The sequence below is a fragment of the Thalassophryne amazonica genome, chromosome 5 (genome assembly GCF_902500255.1).
Source record: "Thalassophryne amazonica chromosome 5, fThaAma1.1, whole genome shotgun sequence".
NCBI classification, from domain to species: domain Eukaryota; kingdom Metazoa; phylum Chordata; class Actinopteri; order Batrachoidiformes; family Batrachoididae; genus Thalassophryne; species Thalassophryne amazonica.
This window is the reverse complement of record NC_047107.1, coordinates 99358381-99384662: the sequence shown is the minus strand read 5'-3', so window position 1 is coordinate 99384662 and position 26282 is coordinate 99358381. Positions and strand designations below refer to the sequence as shown.

Sequence of the window (26282 nt, the reverse complement as noted above, 5' to 3'; positions counted from 1 at the left end):
CATTTTGAAATGGATGCCTACAACACGTTTCAAAAAAGCTGGGACAGTGTTATGTTTACCACTGTGTTACATCACCTTTCCCTCTAACAACATTCAATAAACATTTGGAAACTGAGCACACTAATTGTTGAAGCTTTGTAGATGGAATTCTTTCGCATTCTTGCTTAATGTATGACTTCAGTTGTTCAACAGTCCGGGGTGTCCGTTGTCGTATTTTGCGCTTCATAATGCACCACACATTTTCAATAGGTGACAGGTCTGGACTGCAGGCAGGCCAGTCTAGTACCCGCACTCTTTTACTACGAAGCCACGCTGTTGTAACATGTGCAGAATGTGGCTTGGCATTGTCTTTCTGAAATAAGCAGGGATATCCCTGAAAAATACGCTTGGATGGCAGCATGTGTCGCTCCAAAACCTGGATGTACCTTTCAGCATTAATGGTGCCATCGCATATGTGTTAGTGCCCATGGCATGGGCACTAACACACCCCCATACCATACCCCATACCATCACAAATGCTAGCTTTTGAACTTTGCGCTGGTAAAAATCTGGATGGTCCTTTTTCTCTTTTGTCCGGAGGACACAACATCCATGATTTCCAAAAACAATTGGAAATATGAACTCATCAGAGCACAGCATACTTTCCCACTTTGTGTCTGTCCATTTCAAATGTGCTCGGGCGGCATTTCTGTATGTTGTTGATGTATGGCTTTCTCTTTGCATGGTAGACTTTTAACTTGCACTTGTAGAAAGCTTATGTGTAGAAAGTTGTCCAGATTCTCTGAATCTTCTGATTATATTATGGACTGTAGATGATGGAATCCCTAAATTCCTTGTAATTGAACATTGAGAAACATTGTTCTTAAACTGTTGGACTATTTTTTCACGCAATTGTTCACAAAGTGGTGATCCTCACCCCATTTTTGCTTGTGAACAGCTGAACTTTTTGGGGATGCTCTTTTTATACCCAGTCATGACACTCACAATTTGTGTCCTCGGTTCCCAGACGCTTATTGAGTGTTGTTAGAAGGAAAGGTGATGTAACACAGTGGTAAACATACCACTGTCCCAGCTTTTTTGAAACGTGTTGCAGGCATCCATGTCAAAATGAGCAAATATTTGCACAAAAACAATAAAGTTTATCAGTTTGAACATTAAATATCTTGTATTTGTGGTGTATTCAATTGAATATAGGTTAAAGAAGATTTGCAAATCATTGTATTTTGTTTTAATTTACATTTTACACAACATCCCAACTTCATTGGAATTGGGGTTGTACTAATGCAACTTTTTCCACCTATAAAAAAAAAAGAAAATCTGAGCATAAACGGGTTAATACTGCTGTTCTACTACATACTATATAATCATGTCTGTCAGATTGTTTTTTGGTAGTGACGACGTACTACACATGGAAATGTGCAAAATAATTGTGTACTATTCTTTTCTTGGTTATCACACAAGCTTTTACAGTTGAATAAAAGTCAGTGTATTCTTCAGTGTTAACAAGTGTGTGTGGGTATTAATTTATTTCAGTACCAATATGCATTGGTGCGGGTTCTGACCCATTTCGTCACAGAACCTTCTGACCCTGGAAGAGAGATGGTCTACATGTTGGGAGCAGATTGGCAAGCCGATATCACTCACTTAGTCTTAGATCAGCTAAAGGTATATATATATGCATTTGCACATGTAAACTCAAACACTTGTATTGTCTATATGCACACAGAAAAAAAATGCCTCAGAAATTACAGTAATGTTTATTATACTGTGGTTAAATAATTACCCAGTTAGTATTGTGGATGTGCAGGAACACAAATATGTTAGGGAAAATCATGGGCATCACCAAGTGAAGTTTGGAGTCAATCCATCATGGCAATATGGCCCTGACTCTGCTTGCATGCACTAGATGTTGAGTAAGGTTGTGGAGTCCAGTGAGTTGTGTGTATTTATTGGTAAGGTAAGGTTCACTGACTTTTACTTTATGATCAATGCCTTGATCTTCATGGAATCTGTGGATACGCTGTTTGCAGTACTCAAGAAGCTGGGTGAGGAGTCACTGTCTTGGATTGTGAGTGTTCTAGACTCAACTGCCAACAGTTTGTCTGACTTGGGCGAGTGCGAGTATTGAACTTGTTGAGAGATTCATTGTTCTAGGCATTCTAGACACTCGGATTGTGAGTGTCCCAGATGAAGAGTAAGATCAAGGTTTCCACTGACAAACTAGACTCAACTGCCAACAGTTTGTCTGACTTGGGTGAGGATTGAACTTGTTGAGAGATTCATTGTTCTAGGCACTGACTTGTACATCACCAGATGTGTTTCCTGAGATTGAAAGATATGTGGGAAACACTTTTAGATTTGTGAGGTCAATGGCAATGCTAATAACTTTGGCAATGCTGATAAGTTTGCAAGAGCACAAAGGTCCAAGGCTTCAGACTGCTGGTATGATTGTAAGAATTGGGGTCAAACCAATGACCTAGGCCAGAGGTCTTCAACTCATTCCAGAGAGGGCAGAGAGGGTGCAGGCTTTCTTTGCAATCACTCACACCACCAGGTGATTTCACTGATTAACATCACTTTGAGCAGATGGAATTGGTTAATCATTGAAATAACCTGGTGGAGTGGGTGGTTGCAAAGAAAACCTGCACCTTCGGACCTTGTCTCACCAGAGAATCATTGGATACCAATGGAAAGACTTTGTGTCAAAGATTAAGAGATCCAACTGAAACTGAAGCATGAAGATCACACCAGACATTTTCCTGAGCATGTGTCAGCACGCAGGTGCCTTATTGCTTTTGACATAAGCAAATGGATGAAGCCACGGTAATGCCCATGTATCTCCTGGCTCCAACAGACTGATGGGTAATTTTTAAAGTTGCAGACACACCACTGGTCTGCCTTAGTGGTTTTCAATTGAGACCCAAAACAGTTTCACAAGACAGTGGATATGGTAAAAGACAACACCAGGGTATGCACTCACACATCAGCTAATCTTCAACAAAGTCATGTTTGGAACAATGAACATTGCCTTTTCATATCAGCACACAGTTGTGACATACGAGCATAATTGAAACTAAACTTTTCACAGAATTAATGGAGGCTAAAAGCTGAAACTTCACAGGAAAAACTAGAAAGAAGCTCTGATTAAATAGAAATGAATACAGTAATTGTCAACTGTTTTATGTTCGACAGGTAGAGGATCCTCGTATTGCAAGATTGATAGATGGGCGGATCTTGATTGGGCGTGACCTTGGAATCACCACCATACAGGTATGTTCTCATTTTATACTGTTAATGTTAACTTAATCATCTCAAAGCTAAAACACCAAGTTCTGGTGAGGTTAGGTGTGCACAATGGCAAGTGAATGGTGGCACAAAGTACCTCTTGTGGGTTCGTAAATTAAATTAAATTTATCACAAGTGGATAACTTTAGAATGACAGATTTTTGGTGGTTTGTCAAAAATCCTTTTTTTATTCAAATGCCATGCACCTACAAGCTTAAGCTGCATCAGTGACATTATTTTTTCACACATTTCTGTTTATAAGATGTTGATTTGTTACTTCAAATCTTATCAGCTGGTATCTGCAAAACCTGGTGGTTCACAATGTCTCATCAAGTGGAAGATCTCATTATACATCTGTGCTGATAGGTTCATATCATTCCCTTTCTTTTTATTTTTTTTTTCAATTTCTCAAAACTAACCTACTGATCTTGATGATACTTGTCAATGTTACATGACAAATCATAAATAATTAAGTAAAATACACACATATAAATTTGGTACTAAAAATGGGCATGGGTAATGCCTTGAAGGTATGAGAAATGAAGTGAAGTTAAAATGTCATCAAGTCTTGGGACTTCCACTGCCAAGACTTGAGAATGCCTTGATTGTGACTTTGTGTTACCTCTGACAAATAGGGCTGTGAACACTCAATAATGTTGCAAAATTAAGGAATTGTTAGTGTTAAGTGCTTTCCTCATGCTTTTCCAGTTTCTCATGTGTTTTTTTTTTTTTTGACAAGCCCATTTTAAAATTTAAACCGTGTAATTTCCATCTGGTCTCACGGCAAGTCGTGCTTCAGCAGCACGAAATATACATTAATCTATTGGTTCGTGATATTGTGACGAAAAGCGCCTCATTTTTGTCACGGCAGCAAGAATCCGGTTACATTCATTCCGTGATGGCTGCACGAAATTAAGGAGTAAGGATAGGAATAGTGAGTTAAAAAAGCTCCATCATGAAAATTTGACTCATCCATGAAATCATGGAGGGGTCTGAAATTTTCATCTTAGATGCATGTCCACTGTGAGAGACATAATCTAATAAAAAAAATCTGGAAATCACAATGTATGATTTTTTTTTTATAATTTATTTGTATGTTACTGCTGCAAATAAGTATTTCAACACCTGTGAAAATCAGTGTTAATATTTGGTACAGTAGCCTTTGTTTGCAATTACAGAGGTCAAACATTTCCTGTCGTTTTTCACCAGGTTTGCACACACTCCAGCAGGGATTTTGGTCCACTCTTCCATACAGATCTTCTCCAAATCTTTCAGGTTTGGAGTTTCAGCTCCCTCCAAAGATTTTCTATTGAGTTCAGATCTGGAGACTGGCCAGGCCACTCCAGGACCTTGAAATGCTTCTTACTGACCACGTACAGGGTCATTGTCATGCTAGAAGACCCAGCCATGACCCATCTTCAATGCTCTTACTGAGGAAAGGAGGTTGTTCTGTTGTGTGTTGTGTGTTGTGTGTTGGGGGGTGTGGCTGGATATTTTGGTGTTCTTTTCTTTTCGTTGCTCTTCAGGTGGCATGAGAACTGATTTGTCTGTGGAGAAGATGCTGGCTGAAGAATCCTCACCCTCATCAACATCATGTGTAGCACCTGTGACTGGTGCTCACATGCAACCTTAAAGACTTTCAGCTGAAGCAGATAATTGGATGGCGTTCTGCATTTAAGGCATGTGTGATTCAAGCAGAACTGCCGGGAACTCGACCTTGTGATGTTCGTTTGTGAGACGCTGAGGACCGCGCCTGGGTTTGACACATCGAGCCCATGAAGCAAGGAAGGGTGAGGGACACATGCTGTCAGCACACATTAAAGGTAATTAAGTGTTTGATTAATTGTTGATAGTAACTTGGTGTTTTGTTACACAGTATACTTGAATTGTGATGAGAATTGTGCAGCTTGCTTCTCACTGCTGTGGCGTGCGGATAAGTGATCCTCCACCTGTTGTGAGAAGCTGCTCATTTGCATAAAGTTAAAAAAGATACAGACCTGAATGTGTTGCTGATAGCGTGTGTCTTTTGAAAGATATTGTTGTAACTGCTGACTTACCTCACCTCTTCTTTGCTTCACAGAGAGTCAGTTTGTCGTGTCCACCTGGGGGGTGTTTGGCGGTGGTAGTGAGCCCAGGAGCGCCGGGCTTTGATCCTTGCGGGCGCTGGAGAGTGTGCCAACAGTCACTCCACCAGAAGGACGCTATTTTTGTTTTTACACTTTTTATGCACAGCGGGTGTAATAAATATATTGTTTTTGGAACCGCTTTTCTGGTTATTTGTAGCGCTGGGTTCTGTCAGACGCAGGTCCGCTCCTCAACCCGCGTCAACACATAACAGTAGTTCCCGGCCATTCCATAATGGACCCAGCAGCAGAAGCGGTTCCTTTTGCCGAAAAAGTTCAAGAACACTTGGAGAAAATATGGGAGCAATTACAGCATCTCGTAAACCAAATTAAACAAACAGACGCTTCCTGCTGCTCCAGCTGCGGCATCATCGATACTAGTGCAGATAACTCCGTCACCCAGAGATTCGGCGTCCGAACCGATTGTTTGTCGTCCGGAGCCTTGTGTGGTGATGCAATGTTCTCTGGTTTCTGCTCAGTCAGGTTGGAGCACCGCAGCTTTACGAGGAATGTTTGTAGATGGGTTAAATGAGTCATTAAAAGACGAGCCGGCAGTCCGTGACGCGCCAAACAATTTAGATGAGCTAATATCGTTGGTGATTCGTCTAGATGATCGGATGAAGGAGCGTGGACGCAAGAGAGGACGCCCATCAGAGCGGGTTTTTTCGTCTCGGGGCTTTCCCCGATCCAGATCTGGGCCACCTCTTCTTCGCCCCACTGAAGCTCCTCCGACGGGACCTCTGGCTCCTCCTGTTGACGAGCCCATGCAGCTCGGACGAGCAGAGATTACTGTATTGCCCCGACATGTAAGCGTCAAGAGAAATAATGGTGACGTGTCTCCAAGTGTTCAGGGACAGGCAAAATAACACACATAAAAAAATAAATAAATAAATCTAGCACGGGTAAATGTTTTGTTTTCTTTAAATAGGGGTTATAATTGTATGGGGAGTCAGAGGCGTATCTGGTGGAGTGATTGTTAGGCGGTTAGAAGTCCGCCTGGGCTCACTTAATTGTTAATTTTTTATGTGTTTTTAGGTATTTTCTGTTTGGGTTGTTGGGTCGTTTTATTTTGTTGTTTTTTATTTCTCTACACCCCTAACCCCAACCTCACTTGCCCCAAGACCATTTGTCTTGTGGGTTGTGGGGTGGTGCAGGTTGGTCACGCTGAGCATTCTCAGAAGACCTCTGCACCTAGGGGGGTGGTGTTAGAGGCGTTTTTCTTGGTTTGGTTAGGGCCCGGTTCCACTCCAGCCTCGGTGAGCCTTTGTACCGTTCGTCATTGGTGTTGCCGGGGTGTGGTGCAGCGGAGACTTACCTCAGTCGGAGGGGTGGGCCGATCTGTTGCCGTTCGCCATTTCGGTAGTTCCACCCCTCCCGAGAGGCTGGGGTATGGTCGAGTTGGGGCACCGGACGTATTTCCGGTTCTCTGCTGCGCCTTGGGGTTGGAGTTGGGTTAGTTTTTTCCTGTTCCCTTCTCCGGCTTAATGTTTTGAGCCGTTCGCCAAAGTTGAGCCGCCGAGGGGCTCTGGGAGGGACCCGGGGTCTTTCGGGGTGCCGGGGTGCCGGGGAGGGTAACAGGGTTTACGGTCGTTTTATATCCCCCCGGGGTTGTTTTTGGTAGTCCTCCGGGGGTTGATTTTTGATTTTGTTCTGTTTCCTTCCGGGTTCCACCTCCAGGGTTGATGAGACGGTCCTCTGGGGGGGAATTGGCTTGGGGCCAACTAGCCAAGTGTGACCGGGTCTGGGGTTCCGGGGTTGTGGGGAGTGTACCTCCTGGGGTTGATGGTACCGTCCTCTGGGGGGCGCCGTTTGCTCCATGTACACCTGGGGACCTTTGTGGGATTATTGTTCTGGCTGTTCCTCCTGGAACTGGCGATGAAGGCCTTCTGGGGGGGGTTGGGCTCTGCAGGTCATTCTGGGGGGGTTGTTTGTTATTTTTCTTTTATGCATTTACGTTTGTATTGTGTTTGTGGGGCTGTGTTGGGTTTTTGCGTTTAGGAGTTTTTCTTTTCTTCCCGGGGTTTGATGGGACGGTCCCCTGGGGAGGTTTTGGGTGGGTTTTATGTTTTTTTCTGTGTGTTGAATTGTACTGGGGAATGTTTGGGGCTTTTGTTGATTCCAGCCGGCCTTCCAGCTACGGTGCCTGTCCTGCTGTCTGTGGTGGACCTTAGGAGCGTGGTGCTGTCTGCTTCCTGACGTGGACCCCGGAGGGAGGTGCTGTTCTCGGGCCTGGTCTGTTCGGTCGCCGGGAGGCTTCCCGTTGATGGGGGGGTACTGTTGTGTGTTGGGGGGTGTGGCTGGATATTTTGGTGTTCTTTTCTTTTCTTTGCTCTTCAGGTGGCATGAGAACTGATTTGTCTGTGGAGAAGGTGCTGGCTGAAGAATCCTCACCCTCATCAACATCATGTGTAGCACCTGTGACTGGTGCTCATATGCAACCTTAGAGACTTTCAGCTGAAGCAGATAATTGGATGGCGTTCTGCATTTAAGGCATGTGTGATTCAAGCAGAACTGCCGGGAACTCGACCTTGTGATGTTCGTTTGTGAGACGCTGAGGACCGCGCCTGGGTTTGACACATCGAGCCCGTGAAGCAAGGAAGGGTGAGGACACATGCTGTCAGCACACATTAAAGGTAATTAAGTGTTTGATTAATTGTTGATAGTAACTTGGTGTTTTGTTACACAGTATACTTGAATTGTGATGAGAATTGTGCAGCTTGCTTCTCACTGCTGTGGCGTGCGCATAAGTGATCCTCTACCTGTTGTGAGAAGCTGCTCATTTGCATAAAGTTAAAAAAGATACAGACCTGAATGTGTTGCTGATAGCGTGTGTCTTTTGAAAGATATTGTTGTAACTGCTGACTTACCTCACCTCTTCTTTGCTTCACAGAGAGTCAGTTTGTCGTGTCCACCTGGGGGGTGTTTGGCGGTGGTAGTGAGTCCAGGAGCGCCGGGCTTTGATCCTTGCGGGCGCTGGAGAGCGTGCCAACAGTCACTCCACCAGAAGGACGCTATTTTTGTTTTTACACTTTTTATGCACAGCGGGTGTAATAAATATATTGTTTTTGGAACCGCTTTTCTGGTTATTTGTAGCGCTGGGTTCTGTCAGACGCAGGTCCGCTCCTCAACCCAATACATGACAATACATGACCCCATCCATCCTCCCTTCAATATGGTGCAGTCGTCCTGTCCCCTTTGCAGAAGAGCACCCCCAGAGTATGATGTTTCCACCCCCATGCTTCACAGTTGGGATGGTTTTCTTGGGGTTGTTCTTATCCTCTAAACATGGTAAGTGGAGTTGATTCCAAAAAGCTCTATTCTGGTCTCATCTGACCACATGACATTCTCCCATGCCTCCTCTGGATCATCCAGATGGTCACTGGTGAACTTCAAATGGGCCTGGACATGTGCGGGCTTGAGCAGGGGGACCTTGCTGCCCTGCAGGATTTTAAACCATGACAGCATCATGTGTTACTAATGTAATCTTTGTGACTGTGGTCCCAGCTCTGTTCAGGTCATTGACCAGGTCCTCCTGTGTAGTTCTGAGCTTTCTCAGAATCATCCTTACCCCACAAAGTGAGCTCTTGCATGGAATCCCAGACCGAGGGAGACTGACAGTCATCTTGTGTTTCTTCCACATTCTAATAAATAATCATAACAGTTGTTGTCTTCTACCAAGCTGCTTGCCTGTTGTCCTGTAGTCCACCCCAGCCTTCTGCAGGTCTACAGTTTTGTCCCTGGTGTCCTTAGACAGCTCTTTGGTCTTGGCTATGGTGGACAGGTTGGAGTGTGTTTGAGTGTGTGAACAGGTTTCTTTTATACAGGTAACAAGTTCAAACAGGTGCAATTAATACAGGTAAAGAGTGCAGAATAAGAGGGCTTCTTAAAGAAAAATTAACAGGTCTGTGTGAGCCAGAATTCTTGCTGGTTGGTAGGTGTTCAAATACGTATTTGCAGCAGTAACATACAAATAAATTCTTAAAAAATCATACATTGTGATTTCTGGATTTTTTTTTTTTTTTTTACATTATGTCTCTCACAGTGGACATGCACGTAAGATGAAAATTTCAGAGCCCTCCATGATTTCTAAGTGGGAGAATTTGCAAAATTGCAGGGTGTTCAAATACTTATTTTGCTCACTGTGTGTGTGTGTATATATATATATATATATATATATATATATATATATATATTTGTTTTGAAAACTGAATTTTCACTCACTTCTTATTCAGGTTATCATTCATTAAGTTGATAACCTCTTACATATAAGCACTTAATAAATGTATAGTATCCTTGAATCAGTTCTCTTGTAGCTACTTATAATATTTCAGAAAACAAAAGACTGATCTTGGCATGGTTGATCAATTCATCATCTGCTGGACAACCTATGCGGTTGACAGTCTATGAATATTGTGAAGTACAATGTAATTTGAACTCTAGTGCTTATGGTAATAATGTAAATAGCACCCCGTTCCCATTTGTTGTATAGCTATCCACATTCACACTTGGCCTGGACTTCCCACTGGTACTTTCCCTACCATGTGCTCTGTCTTCTACCTGGTGCAAAGCAACACACCGTGCACCACATATCAATGCAAGTGGTGTAATGATTCACTTATCACACTTGTTCCATGATACAATACATATCATGATGAATGGTAAATGGACTGCATTTATATAGCGCTTTTCCATCTGCATCAGATGCTCAAAGCGCTTTACAATAATGCCTCACATTCACCCCGATGTGAGGGTACTCACTACACACCGGGAGCACGGGCCTTTAGTGATTTTCCGGTCAGGCTGAACCCAGGATTCCCTGGTCTCAAGCCCAATGCTTTACTCTTCAAGATGGTGATCATTCCCTTAATTGCAGACAACTGCACCTCGTGTAGTTGTCTTCAATTAAGGGAATACAGAGATGTGTCCCAAAAGGATTAGGACCCTTTGTACTACTTCTTTTGCACCTGCTGATAAGATAGATCCCTGTATGTGTCATGTCTAACACATACTGAAATACAAAACAAATGTACTTTAAACTGCCTTATTCAGTTTGATTACATATAATGTGTGTGTGCATGGCTGCTCTGAAATGTGTGTGTGGCTTGGCAGCGGGTTCAGTGCAGCACAGCAGTGGGCTGTTATGGGGATTTTAGGGGATAGCTGAGCAGACGTGCATCCATCCAACAGCACAGGGGCTGCAGCCTATACGCACATCCACGTGGACGTGCACAGATGCGAACACCCAGGCAGCTGTGCTCTGGTTTGGGGGACAGGAGATAGAATTTACCCAGCATTCTCATGGAGATGCCAAAGTCAACAGCCGTCATTTGATAGTTTGACATTTCAATTTCACCCCCAGCTCGGTCGCCGTGAATCTTGCCTCATCCCTCTCGTCTGCTCTCCTTCCTCGGTCTCTCTTTTGCCCCTTCTTTTTCTTTGTCTCTCTTGGAGAGCAATCCCAGAGCCGTCAGTCATCGCATGTTGTCACGTTGCCAACAGTCAGATTGAGTTTGACATCCCAACATGTTCGCTGAGAGATTTCTTTGTACACCAATCAGATCTATCTGTCCTCCTGTCACTGGACGAAGCAGTACAACATGACTGTCCTAGACTTTACCACTGTCTGCTGTCCTGCACGCAGCACAGTCACTTTTTTGGTCAGTCTGTCCCCCTCCCTCTCTTTCTATCCTTATCTATTTGTCATTCTCTTTCACTTGTTTTTTTTTTTTCTTTTGTAGCAAGCCAGTCTTTCCCACTCTCGCTCACTTTTTCACTCATTTGTTGGTGTAATTTTGATCATGCGGTTTCTTTATGTGTCTATGTGTGTTCATATCAGATATTTTGATATCCACATGATAAGACTTCCCTTTTGTCCCATCTCTGTGAAATTGATCTGTACAATTCTTACAGAATACAGCTCATGCATTATAAGGGTCATACTACGAAAAATGAACTTTCACAGTTTTGTATTTTTGGAATTTCATGCAAAACAGATTCTGCGATATTCACAGAATCAATGGATGCATTGAACGCATCAAACCAGCAGAGAGATTCACTTCCTGTGCCAGTACATCTCACGTCTCTGGGTCCTCAGCCTTTGAGATCAAGAGATACCTGGGAAGAGTTGACAGAATCATGAGGTCCTTGGACAGAGGTGTTTGGCAATGTTGATTGCTTTGCAGCAGAATGAACATCCAAGTCTGCAGCAGGTCCTTGGTGCTTCCCATCTTACTGTAGTTGATGATACTACTACTGTTAAGTTGATATAGGTGATGACTGAATTTTTTTGTTAGAGGGTCTCCTTGGAGGGTACGACTGGAATGCCTGTGTTAAAAGGAAGATTACTTGGAGAGAACTGGATGAGGAGCACCACTTACATTGTGAGGGAACATCAGCAATGGCATTTTTACCATGTAGCACATTCCTCTGGTCATGATCCAGTATGTAGGTGCCTCAGTGTTGAGCGCCCCAGTAGCAGAAATATGCCAAGGTGAGGCCTGCATTTCACCTGGCTGAGGCAGATAAGTGGTTAGTTTTTAGAGGAGAGGATGGACCCTTTTTCTGTCTGCCTAGGTCCTGGGCAGTTCCACAGTGTGGTTGATGCAACGACACAACACGCACCAGCTCTACAGAAATATTCTTAGAAAGGAAACCTGGATATATATATATATGCAGTATAAATAGATAGAAAAAATTGATGAAAAACAGCTTTCAGCACATTTTGAATTACTCCTACTTGCACTTTGAATTTAAATTATGCTTTACAGCAGCACATCTTTTCTTTTGTATCTGACTGCAGGTTCTGTCCCCTCTGTCTGACTCAATCCTGGCTGAGAAGACTGTGACTGTGTTGGATGACAAGGTATAAAACAATGTAAAACAACAATTTACGTGCCTGTGGTGTATACTTGTTTTACTAGACTGTCCTATGGGGGGGGCCTCAAGGGGGGCCTCAACAAATATCTCATAGTACCAGTGACATAATACATGTTGATCAGGAGTCATCTCATTGACAATACAGTACATTTTCTTTCCATGATGTGGTAGTAAAAGCTACATATGACAGTAATACAGTGGTTATTCATCTTTGTGACATATTTGAATGAAAGAATGTTCTTTCAACTTTATGCTCTGGGTTGCCACAGCAGATCTGATATGGATCTGCATGCTCATTTGGCACAAAGTTTACACCAAATGCTTTCCTGACTCACCTAAACATTACATGAAGATTGGACACAGGTGGTCTTGAACCACAAACCTTCTATATGGGAAGCAAGTGAAATGAGCACTTGGCGCCCACATAATCCATAATGCAGCATTTAAATGTTGCACTCATTTTAGTAAGTTTTACTTTATGTTTTTGAACTGCTGTTGAAACTACCTGTCATCCTCCACAGACTTTATTAAAGTCTTTATCTTACTTTGTTCCTTAGCATCACTGGATTTACTCCATACTGTAACCAATTTGCTTACATCTGCATCTTACAAGAGAATTATTTCAGTAGATTGCAGACTGTTCCCACCAGTGAAATGCTGGTTCTATGACTGAGCAGTAATATATAGGCAGTATGTGAGGTGTTGAACATTTTTCTTGTCTGTTTCAAACACAAACCCTGCATGACATCCCCATTAGGATTTTTATAGACATCTGAAACAGCCGATATGAAGCCCATACCTAGGCACTGCCATGTTGTCAGCAGTGGCAGGGCTGACTCTGGCTGCATCCCAATGAACCCATAAATAAATAAACAGGTGGAGTGTGAGTGGCTCCATTATGTGATGAAAGAAGCCTGAACACGCACCTATCTTCAAGTGTGAGCCAGCTAAGCTAACAGGATAACCTCAATGCCATCATATATTAAATCGTGTTGTTGGGGATTGTTTGGTGATTCTCATAATGGTTTGCTTTGGTGTAGACATTAAAAGTTATGAGCCGCTTATTTTCTAATTAATCATGAATTAACAGGTTCTAATGACAGGGTCTACTGATAGCTGTAAAAATGGTAATGCTGTTAGCATTGAACATTAAATTAATTAATTAATTCTTTCATTCATTTTGTTCCTTTTGTCTGGGTCCAGGTCATGGTAGCAGTAGACCAAGAGCTCCCATATTTCCCTTTTCCCGAGGGATCCCGGGGTGGGGAGTTGGTTAATACAGTCCCTCTTGCAATAAATAAGATGAGCATTTCATTGGGAACAAATATTGTAGCAGGGATTCCTTAGTTCAGGGGTGGCCAAGTTCGGTCCTCGAGAGTCACCTTCCTGACACTCTTAGTTGTCTCCCTGCTCCAACACACCTGAATCCAATGAAAGACTCATTAGCAGACTTTTAATGAGCCTTTGATGAACCCTGCCTAAGTTGATCTGTTAGGCCATTTCACCACAGAAAGTCACAGTATACCACGCATTTGTCATAAAATGCTCATGAAAGTGATACTTCCATGAGTATCACTCTGTAATAGCTAGTGGCCGCATCAACTGGCTTCTGACTAAAAGACACAGTGAGATTCAAAACTCAGCTCAGCAGCTGTAACTAAAAGTGAACATGCCCTGAATTATACATAACTTTATGGTTTAAACTGTGTTGAACTAAATTGTTTGAAAAAAAATTCACCCCCGTACAGTTGTCATGGAGGAGGAGCTACCTATAGAGACCAAAACTGTTTTATGTACTAGCTGGAAACATGTTTATTTCTGCTCTAAATCTGGATCCTTTAACATGAATTGAATGGGAACTTACTCACTTTTGGAGCCAGCCTCAAGTGGCCAGTCAAGGAACTGCAATTTTTTCTTCCTTCGGGCTTCAGGTGGACTTCACCTGAGCCGATCAAAGCTTACAGCTTGGTATCCAGCTACAGTGTTCTTTTTGTCTTTTTAGGTCACCATCACAGACTTGGGTGTCCAGCTGGTTGCATCTCTCTCCCTCAGTATAACTGCTAGTCCTGGAAATTATCAAGCTATACAGCTGACGACTACAGCTGCAGACCTACTGCACGTGCCCAAACAGGTCAGATATACTGTATGTTTGTTTTTTGTTTTTTTACATACACAGCAAAACACACAAACAGAGCCCCCTATAAAATTATGGTTCTACAAGTCAAGTACTGGATGGACATAATCATATACAAGTGTTTACTTTGTGTTACCTGAGGATTTTCCTAAGAGACCGAGTACTAAAGAAACATAATCAGCAGCCTTAGGTCACGGAAAACATATAAGTCTCACAGTAATACACACATTTATCTGCTTGTTGATTTTAGCCATTTCACGCTCCTGTCATAAGACAGTGATTGTAGTGCAGTGGTAAATAATACAGAAAAACAGGATGCACCGGAGCCCTATAAACGTGGCCCTACATTGTACTGTAAATATGTCAGCATCACTGAACACTTCTGTTGAGTGATGTCCTAATTCCATAAACTCTTCCCAAGCATCTTCCAATCTCAAAGGAAGACTACCCAGAGAGATGAATGTCACTGGCTAGCTAAGTGAAAACACATACACATAATACACATTCAAAATGTTTGCCACATACAGATGCATGTTTGATGGCCAAGTCCAGGAAGCCATTAAAAGCCTGGATCTTAGTCTTGATCCAGGACAATCACAAACACATACTCTGATTCTTCACTCAGCTTCCCAAGTGCTGCATTTAGCAATATTTTCTTTGAGTTAATGAATTAGTTACTATTTAGCAATGATCATTTTGTAATGCTCTATTTGTATATACAAAACTATTAGAGCTCTTTTATTAGAAACATCACTAGTGACATTTATCATACAGGTCAGAAAAAGGTGTCATGGTAGCCAGAAAAGAACACTCTTAGCAATCATGCAGATAAAAGGCTTTTCAGCTCTATTTCAGTTTATTTAATTCATACAGTATCAAAGCACAACAAATCTGCCTCAAGGCACCTCATATGAGTAAGATCAAACCTTACCAACCCCTAGAGCAAGTACATAGTCGACAGTGGTAAGGAAAAACTCCATCTGATGATGTTGCGGAAGAAACCTCAAGCAGACCAGACTCAGAGGGGTGACCCACTGCTTAGGCCATTCTAACAATTACCAGGTTTTTACCAAGTTGAAGAAACAGGAAAACCAGAATAGCATCAATAACATATTGCATTATTGAGATGACCACGCAGTCATTGGTGCAGTAGGCAGAGGGGTCATCCAGCAGCCTGGGGTGCAGGGCCAGCATCCATCCAACAAATCATCAATGGTCTATTGATGGAATACTTACCAAAAGCATACTGTAGTATGCTGTGTCAGCTTCAGCAGAGGCATCTCATGGTCAGTCCATCACCAGTTGCACTGAAAAAAGCAAATGTTTGGACCAACTTAAAAAAGTGTTACAATTTGTAAAAACCTAAATGAATTAAGTTGTTTGAACTTAAGTTTGAAAGTTAGAGTTGATTTAACTTTCAAACTTAAGTTCAAACAACTTAATTCATTCAGGTTTACAAATTGTAACACTTTTTTAAGTTGGTTCAAACAAACAAAGAGCAAAGAGCAGAATCAGTTGTGCCGGAAAAATTGCACCTAAGGTATGAGTTCACCAGCAGCAAATTGACAGGGAAGCAGAGAGAATACTAAGGTTAGGGCCCGTTCACAAATGGTGCGAATTTGGTCGATTTGCACATAAAGTGTGCATGAAGCAGGAATCATGGGCAAAACATGTAAAATTGTAGCTGCCTCATACACATGTTGCCACAACTATTTGCACACACCAGCAGCTAAAACACAGAGTGTGCGCTGTGCGAGCCCATCGAACCCTCTCCCAGCAGGTGTCTGCCAAATTCCAGGTGACACAAATGAACATCTAACACCGCTTGTTTGCCACTTAGAAAATGTGTGGCCATTCACACTATTAACATGACAACAGTCAGCAGACAATCACTGTTGAGCTGGTAGTGAAATTTGTCTAAGTGCCCCACGACTGTGAAGTTGCCGAGTGCACATGTGGCATGCCAGAGTGTTGGCTTCCCCCCACAACACATGTGTGCGTGTGTTTTGCGTGCTCCACCACACAACACATCTGTGCATGTGGTTCCCCCCCGCCCCCGCAGGTGAGGTATGTCTCATCTGATCACAGAGTGACATCTTGGTCTGTGTGCTGACAGGCTGCCCACAGCTGTTGAGACATCTCTGGTTCTGGACATCACAGCTGCAGCACACATCCTGTTGTTTTGACGGACATGCGCGTGTGTGTGCTTGTATGGAATACATAAAAACAGACTGTTAGTCTTGAGTCTGGGCTTGAATGTCTGTAAAGAATCCGCTCTGTTTCCTAATAAAATTAATTTAAAAGGGTAAAAAGCATAGAAACATACTATGCCAGTATGCTAGCCATACAAAAGGGAAAATAAGTGTGTCTTAAGTCTGGACTTGAAAGTCTCTACAGAATCTGACTGTTTGATGCAGGGAGATCATTCCACAAAACAGGTGCACGATAAGAGAAAGCTCTGTGGTCTGCAGACTTTTTTATTCACCCGAGGGACACAAAGTAGTCCTGCCCCCTGAAAACACAGAGCCCGGCCAGTACTCAGGGTGTAATTAGGTCAGCTGTGTAGGGAGGTGTTAATCCGTGAATAATTTTACAGGTTAGTAACAGACTCTTACAATCCGACTTCACAGAAACAGCAAGCCAGTAACGAGATGTCAAATTCAGTGTAATGTGGTCAAACTTTCTGCTTCTTGTCAAAACTCTGGCAGCCGCATTTTAACCAATTGCAGACCCCTAATGCCGGACTGCAGGAAGTTAAATTATAACATTGCAGTAGTCTAGTCTAGAAAAGACAAATGCATGGATCAGAGACTCTGTATCAGCCATAGACAGGATGGGATAAATCTTATGGCCCCTTCACACACACAACGCGAAGTTCGGAAAATGAGGCGAAACTGGCCAAAAAAGGCAGACAAAGGCCAAATTGGCAAACTCCGAAAAATTCCAGCCACTGTCAGGAGGGACAGATGGCCGGACAGCCATGTACAGATGCCGTACAATCCCACAACGGTTTCATGCATGATTGTGTGCACATGCACGAACACAGTGCGACCACATGAGAGGTGTGATACCACATCACGCTCACACATCAGCGGAAGCAGTTAAATGTTGTCCAAATGTACATAAATCAAAGAAAATGTGTAAGGACCAAATTATGACTAAATTATGAGCACAGATCATTATAAGATCAGTGAATGTACTGCGGCTTTGCTTGAGCTGCTGCCTCCGCGATCCGAACTCTGATGAAGCAGAAGAAAATGGATGGATGGATGGATGCATGGATGGATGGATGTACTGTTTAAATGTAAGACAATCATGTTACTGGCAATGATGTTTGATGCTTGATGACTTGACAGTCTATGTTGGAATTGAGGAAACAAATGGATTTCTTTTTGTCTGTTAAAATATTTAATTCCTGTTATAATGAACAGACAATACAAGACTATAACTCACATGGTGGATGTGACATTTGCCTCACCAGCTGGTTGTTCACATGATCAGACAAATATTTTCACATGGGGCAGCCTGGCTGTTGGTGTCTGCAGTGTGCACTGAGGTGCAGCTGAACATGTTCCAAAGGTAATATGTGTTTTTATTTTTCACTATGTCATGAGAGCCTGCCGAATAAATGTGCATCACGGTGGCATGTTGAGAGGTGATGTCCTTCACGGCACGACATGCGTTTTCCTGCTGTGAGTAGCGATGACACAGTGGCTAGGTGCCACATGACAACCACCTTGCTGGCGACACTCCTCCTGTTCAGAGCAGCAAAATGCTCACATGAATGGTCTTGTGGTTCCAGGATGTGGGGCAAATGAGCTGCCCACACTGGTCTATCAATCAGGCTGTCAGTTAGGCTGTCACATGATGGATGGACCATGTGGACATTGCGATCTCATGCCATGTGAGGTGCAGTGGGCCGATGAGCTGTTTTACCAACACGTGCATCACGGTGGCATGTTGAGAGGTGATGTTCTTTATGGCACGATATGTGTTTTCCAGCTATGAGTAGTGATGACACAGTGGTCAGGTGTGACATGATGGTGGCCTTGGTGAACGCGGGTGTAATCATCTGATGGCTTTGGTGCACCCACCTGTGATCATCAGCGATCGCATGTCACATGATGTGGCTGTCCAGCCGGATGGCACGTTGGCACTATGACACGCAGTTGGGTTTTTATTTTTATCTCTGCTGTGGTGGTGTGGGCACACTGCTGGCAAGTGATTCCACCTCCAACGAGACATGCTGGATATGCCATGTGGGTGTTCCACAGGTGTCAGCAGTTCCATTATGGACATGACAGTTGTCCAGATGTGCACATTGCACTGGACAGAGATCGCACTGCACTCCGGCCACCATTCGAGCCTTTTCCACCACAGCCGCACCTAGACAATGTTAGATAGTGGGCTGTGTGTGTGTGTGTGTGTGTGTGTGTGGGCGGGGGGGGGGGGGGGGGGGGGGGGAAACACTCACGTGCCATTCTTGTTTAATGGTGGTTATTAGTTTTGATTATGCAACACAAAAGGAACGTTATTGCAAGCTGTGATTTGCCAGTTTTTCAGGGTACATGTCATGCATGGTGTCATGGTTACAGCATGGCCTCTCAGCAACTCTACTTGAGGAAAGGGTAAATTTGGCCTTGTCAAGGCTCATGTGCCAGATTTTAAGATAGAATTATACATCCTCCAAAAGTTGGACAAACATCCAGCATTACAAAACCAAGGTGTTATATATATATACGAGGTCTCTTAGATAATAAACCGACCCTTTTATTTTTTTTTTTAACCATATGGATTTGAATGACATGCGATTACACCAATCATGCTTGAACCCTCGTGCGCATGCGTGAGTTTTTTCACGCGTGTCGGTGACGTCATTTCCCTGTGGGCAGGCCTTGAGTGAGATGTGGTCCTGCCCTCTCGGCTGAATTCCTTTGTTTCACACGCTGCTCGAGACGGCGCGCGTTGCTTTATCAAAATTTTTCTGGACCTGTGAGGAATATCCGAGTGGACACTATTCGAGAAATTAAGCTGGTTTTCTGTGAAAAGTTTAACGGCTGATGAGAGATTATGGGGTGTTTCTGTCGGTGTAAGGACTTCCCACGGAGCGGGACGTCCTGCAGAAGCTTCCAGGCGCTGTCGTCGGCCTGTTTCGAGCTGAAAACATCCTAATTTAAGGCTTAATTCACCCAGGACATCGTGAGAGAACAGAGAAGATTCAGAAGAGGCCGGCATGAGGAATTTATGCGGACATTCCACTGTTTAAGGACATTTTTTTTAATGAAAGACGTACGCGCAAATTCGCCGAGTCGTTTCCGTGACGACTCGGCAAATCTGTGTGCGCTGCGACAGGAAAAACACCTCCGTGTTGAAAACCATTTGTAGAATTCAGGCGGCTTTTAATGGCTTTCAACAAGTGAGTAACTGAGAAATTGTTTAACAGCTTGGGCATGTTCCAACTTGCCCGTTAAGATTTCCAACGGAGGTGTTTTTCCTGCCGCGACCCCCCGCGGTCGGGTCCAGCCCGACATGCGACTCTGCCCGCACGTTCTTTCATTACAAAATGACCGTAACAATGGAATGTCCGAATAAACTCCTCATGCCGACTTCTTCTGAAAGTTCTCTGTTCTCTGAGGACTTACTGCGTCAACAGAGCCTGAAATGTGGAAGTTTTCAACTTGAAACGGCGAGACGCTGCCGCCTTGAAGCGCAGATTGCCGTCAGGCGCCGTGGACCGTCCTTAAAGCGACACTACCAGACCAAAATCTCTCATCAGCCGTTAAAATTTTTACCGAAAACCAGCTGAATTTATTGAATGGTGTCCACTCAGTTGTGCCTTACAGTTTTGAAAAAATTTTGATCAAACAAAGCAACAGTCTCTGAGCCATTCCTAAACAATGAAAAAAATCGACGAGCGGGTGGACGACTCCTCACTCAAAGACTGCCCACAGGCGAATGACGTAACCGACAGGCGTGAAAAAACTCTCGCATGCCCACGAGGGTTCAAGCATGTCTGATGTAATCACACGTGATTCAAATCCATATGGTTTTTGAAAAAAATAATAAGGTCGGATACTTTTCTAATAGACCTCGTATATATATATATATATATATATATATATATATATATATAGACAGAGGTGTACACAGTGTCACAGTCACATGAACAAACTTTGGTCCCCAATTTGCCATATCTCTGTGAGATTACATATCCTGTGGATATATATATATATATATATATATATATATATATGACTAAGATAATGTAACTTTCAGACAGATGACAAACAAGCTGAGCCATCTCGAAGAATTTGGATTTGTATGTCCCTCACAAATAAACTCAAACATAGAAATGTACTTCAGCACGTGGGCTACATCTTGAGGCACTGTCATCTCAGCAGTAATATGGGCCACAATATTGTAGTTGCGGGAGTTAAATGGCAATTCTGCGCTGTGAATATATCACTGCTATATCTCTCCCACTGAGTTTCTAATTAGGACTCTGCAACATCCCGGGGCAAAGATTATTTTGGTACTTACAACCACCAAAATCTATATACATTTTTTTTTATCTTATGTCATTCACTTACCACAGCCGGTAGAAGAATATTTAACACTACATTAAAAACAACAACATCCTCCAATTTCTCACTTCAAGGACAAATTCAGTTTATTCCAACCTTAGTAAAATTTGGCCGTTGTTAATGATCAGAATCTGAGTGCTACACTCATGTTTGACAATTGTGTTGTATGAGAGAAATCAGTTTTTGTACTAACTGAAGAAAATAAATTAAAAGTCGAGCTGCAAATTAGCTCAGAACAAATGTTCATTCATTGACTAAGGTATATATTCAGTCCCAGAATTACTGAAAGACAATGGGTGAATGAGAGACCTAACTGTGAAGTTCACAGCACAGGGCACTGGTGAATGAATTAGACTATTTTAGTTTAACTGAACTAAAAGAAATGTGTCCCAATAAAAAAAGAATTTGATCCTCACTGTTTTGGACACTGTGACTTGCCAAACCATAGTAGCTCCTCCCCTACTGGCATGGAGTGGTATCAAAATAAAATCACTTCTTCAGCACAACACTATTCCCTCAGTACATCAGCCTATTCAGTCATCCTTTTTAATCCCCCACTGGCCGAAGACCTGAAGGGGAATAATGTCATGGTGATTTCCATCCTTCTGTCCATCCTCCATCCCACAAAGGATATAGGCATTCTGAAATCAACTCCTCTCACATTTTCAGGAGCAATTTCATGAAACTTGGTACAAGTCCTTGCTATAGGCTGGTAATACACATATTATCATATCATTCAGGTTGGGCCCATTTTACCAGAGTGATGGCGCTTGACTAAAAAATCTAGAATTGAAATGTTCTCAGAATTTAGCAAGCACTTGGACCAAGCCAGCATTTCCCAGCAGAGGATATTGGTTCACTTGCACACATAAGGCACATAAGCAAAGGGTTTCTGGCCATCTAGACAAACTAGTCCAGTCAGATTGTACACAGTGCAATGATCTATTTAGTACAGTATACACAACCATAAATTTCAGCATCATGGCAATATTTTATAAGGTATAACAAAGAAGTAGCAAGATGGAATGCCAACTCAAGATCTCGTTCCATTCAGTTCTGTTTGTGAGCTTGCATCCCCGAGATTTCAGCCACTCGTCCGCGAGAGTTGGGGTAATTCACTTCTGGTCATCTGTCAGCAATAATGCCAGATGCACTTGTGAAGGACAGTTTCTGCGTGTTTTTGTGAGTTTTCTGCCGTGGCTTCAGCAAGTTATCCCCTTGAAGTATGATCAAAGTGTAGCTTGAATGAAGTTCTTGTTGATTTTAAATCGTATTCAGGACAAAACTTGCTAATATTATTGATAAGAGCATGCAGACTGTCAGCAACTGTGGTGGAAAATCACAGTCAGTAATCATTAATTATTCATAAAACGTGTACAACCCCAGTTCGAATGAAGTTGGGACATTGTGTAAAATGTAAATAAAACAGAATACGATTTGCAAATCCTCTTCAACCTATATTCAATTGAATACACCACAAAGACAAGATATTTAATGTTGAAACTAATAAACATTATTGTTTTTGTGCAAATATTTGCTCATTTTGAAATGGATGCCTGCAACACGTTTCAAAAAAGCTGGGACAGTGGTATGTTTACCACTGTGTTACATCACCTTTCCTTCTAACAACACTCAATAAGCATTTAGGAACTGAGGGCACTAATTGTTGAAGCTTTGTAGGTGGAATTCTTTCCCATTCTTGCTTGATGTATGACTTCAGTTGTTCAACAGTCCGGGTTCTCCATTGTCGTATTTTGCGCTTCATAATGCGCCACACATTTTCAATGGGTGACAGCTCTGGACTGCAGGCAGGCCAGTCTAGTACCCGCACTCTTTTACTACGAAGCCACACTGTTGTAGCACGTGCAGAATGTGGCTTGGCATTGTCTTGCTGAAATAAGCAGGGACGTCCCTGAAAAAGCCGTTGCTTGGATGGCAGCATGTGTTGCTCCAAAACCTGGATGTACCTTTCAGCATTGATGGTTCCACGCAGTAAGATCCTTTAAAAAAGTAATCAAACACTATAATAAAATTGTTAATGAATAAAAAATCAAACACCGTAAAATAATCATAGTATTCCTTTGAAGTAATGACACTTGGAGCATTTACCACATGATGAGGGAGGCTGTTCCACCAAGTTACAACTAAATATAAAATATTTTCTTGAGTCATACCTGCATATTTGCCCCTCAAAAATGTGAGACTCACCTCTCAAACATAAATAAACTCTGTTAAAAAAATATATATATTGTACAAATAACAGATGGTAAGGAGTCGGCTACGCCTTGTCCAATATAACTTTTCTTCATCCAATATTTCTCTATGTTGGACAACTTGCCATCCATCAATTGTTATGTTCTCCACCCCCCTCCCAAATTAAGCAAACAATAAAAAGTCAAGTAAATTAGATCAATTTATTTTGTTGTGAACAGCATATGAATGCTTCTAAAATGTCAGTAGCATACTTGTCTACCTTCTTAGTGTTTTTGGCATCCTTGGAGTTCAATATTTACACCAGTTCCTCCTCTGTGAACTCAGCAAACCTCACTGGCAGACAATTTTCTGCTGTTGTTGTTTGTTGCCATTATTTCAACCAGTGTCTGTCAGCAAGTTCCTGACCTCTGCTACGTCATTAGTGATGTCATCTCAGGAATAATTGTATGCCATACTCTGATTGGCTAGCTGTTGGCAATAAGCTCTAATGCTATTGGTCAGTGGGAACCGATCCAATATAACTTTTGGTCCTAGCCTTTTTGGATCCCTTAGGATCTAACATAACTTTCTGGTGCCAAGCATGCCAAAATACATGTAAATGATGGACAGAAAGGCTAATCTGTGATTGGTTATTGCAATCTGAGTGGAGAATATATATATATATATATATATATATATATATATATATATATATATATATATATATATATATTAGCTCTTAAGCATTACGAAGATACAGCTTTGTGAATATTTTGGCTCCATGCAGGGGCGTGAACACTGAATCTAATAGGGGCAATGGGTATCGGTTGCGAACTGTAATCTCGTTTAGCCCTCTACAATCAATGCATGGACTGAGTCCGCCGTCCTTCTTGCCCACAAAAACGAAACCAGCACCTAACGGGGAGGAAGAGTTCCGGATTAACCCAGCAGCTGAAGAGTCCCGGATGTAGGTCTCCATTGATTCGCGCTCAGGGCGTGAGAGGTTGTACAGTCTACTGGACGGATACTCAGCGCCCGGAATCAAATCAATGGCGCAATCATACGGTCGATGCGGGGGAAGGGTGAGTGTCAGATCTTTGCTGAAAACGTCAGCAAGATCATGGTACTCATCCGGTACCACCGTAAGATTGGGGGGAACACGGACCTCCTCTTTAGCAGTCGCACCGGGTGGGGCCGAGGATCAAACACTCCCGGTGGCAGGTTTCGCTCCATTGAGCCACAACCCCAGTCGGCCAATCGATCCGGGGATTGTGCTTACTCATCCATGGATAACGCAAAATAATTCTGCAGGTAGAAGGTGTTACAAAAAACACAATTCCTCCCTGTGGTTTCCAGACACAACCAGCGTTAAGGACTGTGTCTGGTGTGTTATTAATGGAAGAAGGGTGCCATCTAGTGCCCATACCTTCACTGGTGAAGGAAGGGCCACCAGAGGGAGCCCTACTTCCTTAGCCAATCTGCTATCAAGCAGATTCCCCTCTGACCCCGTGTCGATGAGTGCTGGGGCATGAAGGGTTAAATCCCCTCAGAGGATCATAACTGGGACTCGTGCGGATTTTCATGTTTTTCCCTCGTGAGTATGATGACTCACTCTTAACCCAGTCTCTAAGGACGGGCGTTGTCGTTTTGACCGCTTGAGGCAGTTTTTCTGCTTATGCTCACTCGAGCCGCAGTAAAAACACTCTCCGCGTGCCAGCCTCCTTTGTCTGTCATTCAATCTCAATTCAACCCTGCTCGTGTCACTAACATCATCAGCAGGGGGAGCTGTTGTCACGCGGAACGCTCTGGCTTTGGAGCGGGGGGAGGACGGCGCTGCTTCAGACCCGGAAGGGAGAGGGATGGCGCGTGCCTGGTCACGCCCCTCGTCTCGCTCCCGTCGACGTTCTTCTAATCGGTTGTCTAACTGTATAACCAGGTCGATAAGCCCGTCTAAATCACGCGGCTGATCCTTCGCCACCAGGTGCTCCTTTAGGGCCAGAGACAGCCCCCTTATAAAGGCAGCATGGACCGCTACTGAATTCCAGCTGGCTCTCACTGCCACAACACAGAAGTCGACTGAATACTCAGTGGCGCTCCAGCGCCCCTGTCGGATTGAGTTGAAGCAGATTCGCCTCTGTACGGATGATCAAACACCTGTTGAAACTCCCTAATAAACTCAGTGTACGTCGACAGGAGCCGTGAGTTCTGCTCCCAGAGTGCCGTAGCCCAGGCGCGTGCCTTGCCTTGAAGCAAATTAATCACAAAAGCCACCCGGCTGTGGTCTGACGCATACATCATGGGGTGTTGTGAAAAAACGAGCATGCACTGCATCAGAAAGTCCGCGCACGTTTCGACACAACCCTGTACGGTTCCGGGGGGCTAATGTAAGCTTCGGGAGAAGGGGGGGACCTTTGAACTACCATTGGATCATCATTATTAAGCAACAGGCCCGCAGGAGGGGTGGCTGCAGCCACGTCTGACGTGCGCGCCTCTACCTGAGCGGTGAAAGCCTCCATCCTGCAGGTGAGGTGGATATCCTGCTCGGTCAACAGATCTAACCGAGCCATAAAGTTGGTGAGGATGTGCTGCAGCTCACCCAACTCACCTCCTGCACACCTTGCATTTCCATTGGTGGTTCAATCGGTGGTGAACGGAGTCCATGACGTGGCTGAGTTATCCTGTTGGGAAAGTGAAGTACACGGACCCACGACAGGGGGCATAAATGAACGGCCAATAGGAAGCCCGAATAAATAATAAATAACAATTTATTCTGCAAATGTGCACAACAACCCAATATGCTTTTCGTCTGTCAATCAATCTACACAAAAGTGACGCGTGGGTAGGCCCGAGGGTAAGAGACGCCTATCCAGAGAAGAGCCGGGACCCACGAGGTTCCACCGCCAACGGAGACCTGCAATACACCGGAGCTGCCAAGTCCTGATTCCCCAGGTGGCCACTGCTCCCAGCTGTCAGATCCGGTACTGCTGGCAGGAACAGACACAGGTTATAGGTGGGTGTGTGTACACCCAGCAAACAGTCAGCAAAAATACACTTCCTTCCTGAGGGGAAAAAACCTCCACTTCCAAA

At 43.4% G+C, this 26282-nt stretch overlaps 1 protein-coding gene across 1 annotated transcript in view; it reads left to right on the top strand.

Moving 5' to 3' along the window:
- si:dkey-215k6.1 (transmembrane protein 132D) overlaps window positions 1-26282 on the top strand; it is a 685562-nt gene that overhangs the window by 643403 nt on the left and 15877 nt on the right. The window contains 4 exon segments of the mRNA XM_034170963.1: window positions 1534-1665; window positions 3193-3270; window positions 12208-12270; window positions 14287-14415. Coding sequence (XP_034026854.1) covers window positions 1534-1665; window positions 3193-3270; window positions 12208-12270; window positions 14287-14415 — 402 coding nt within the window.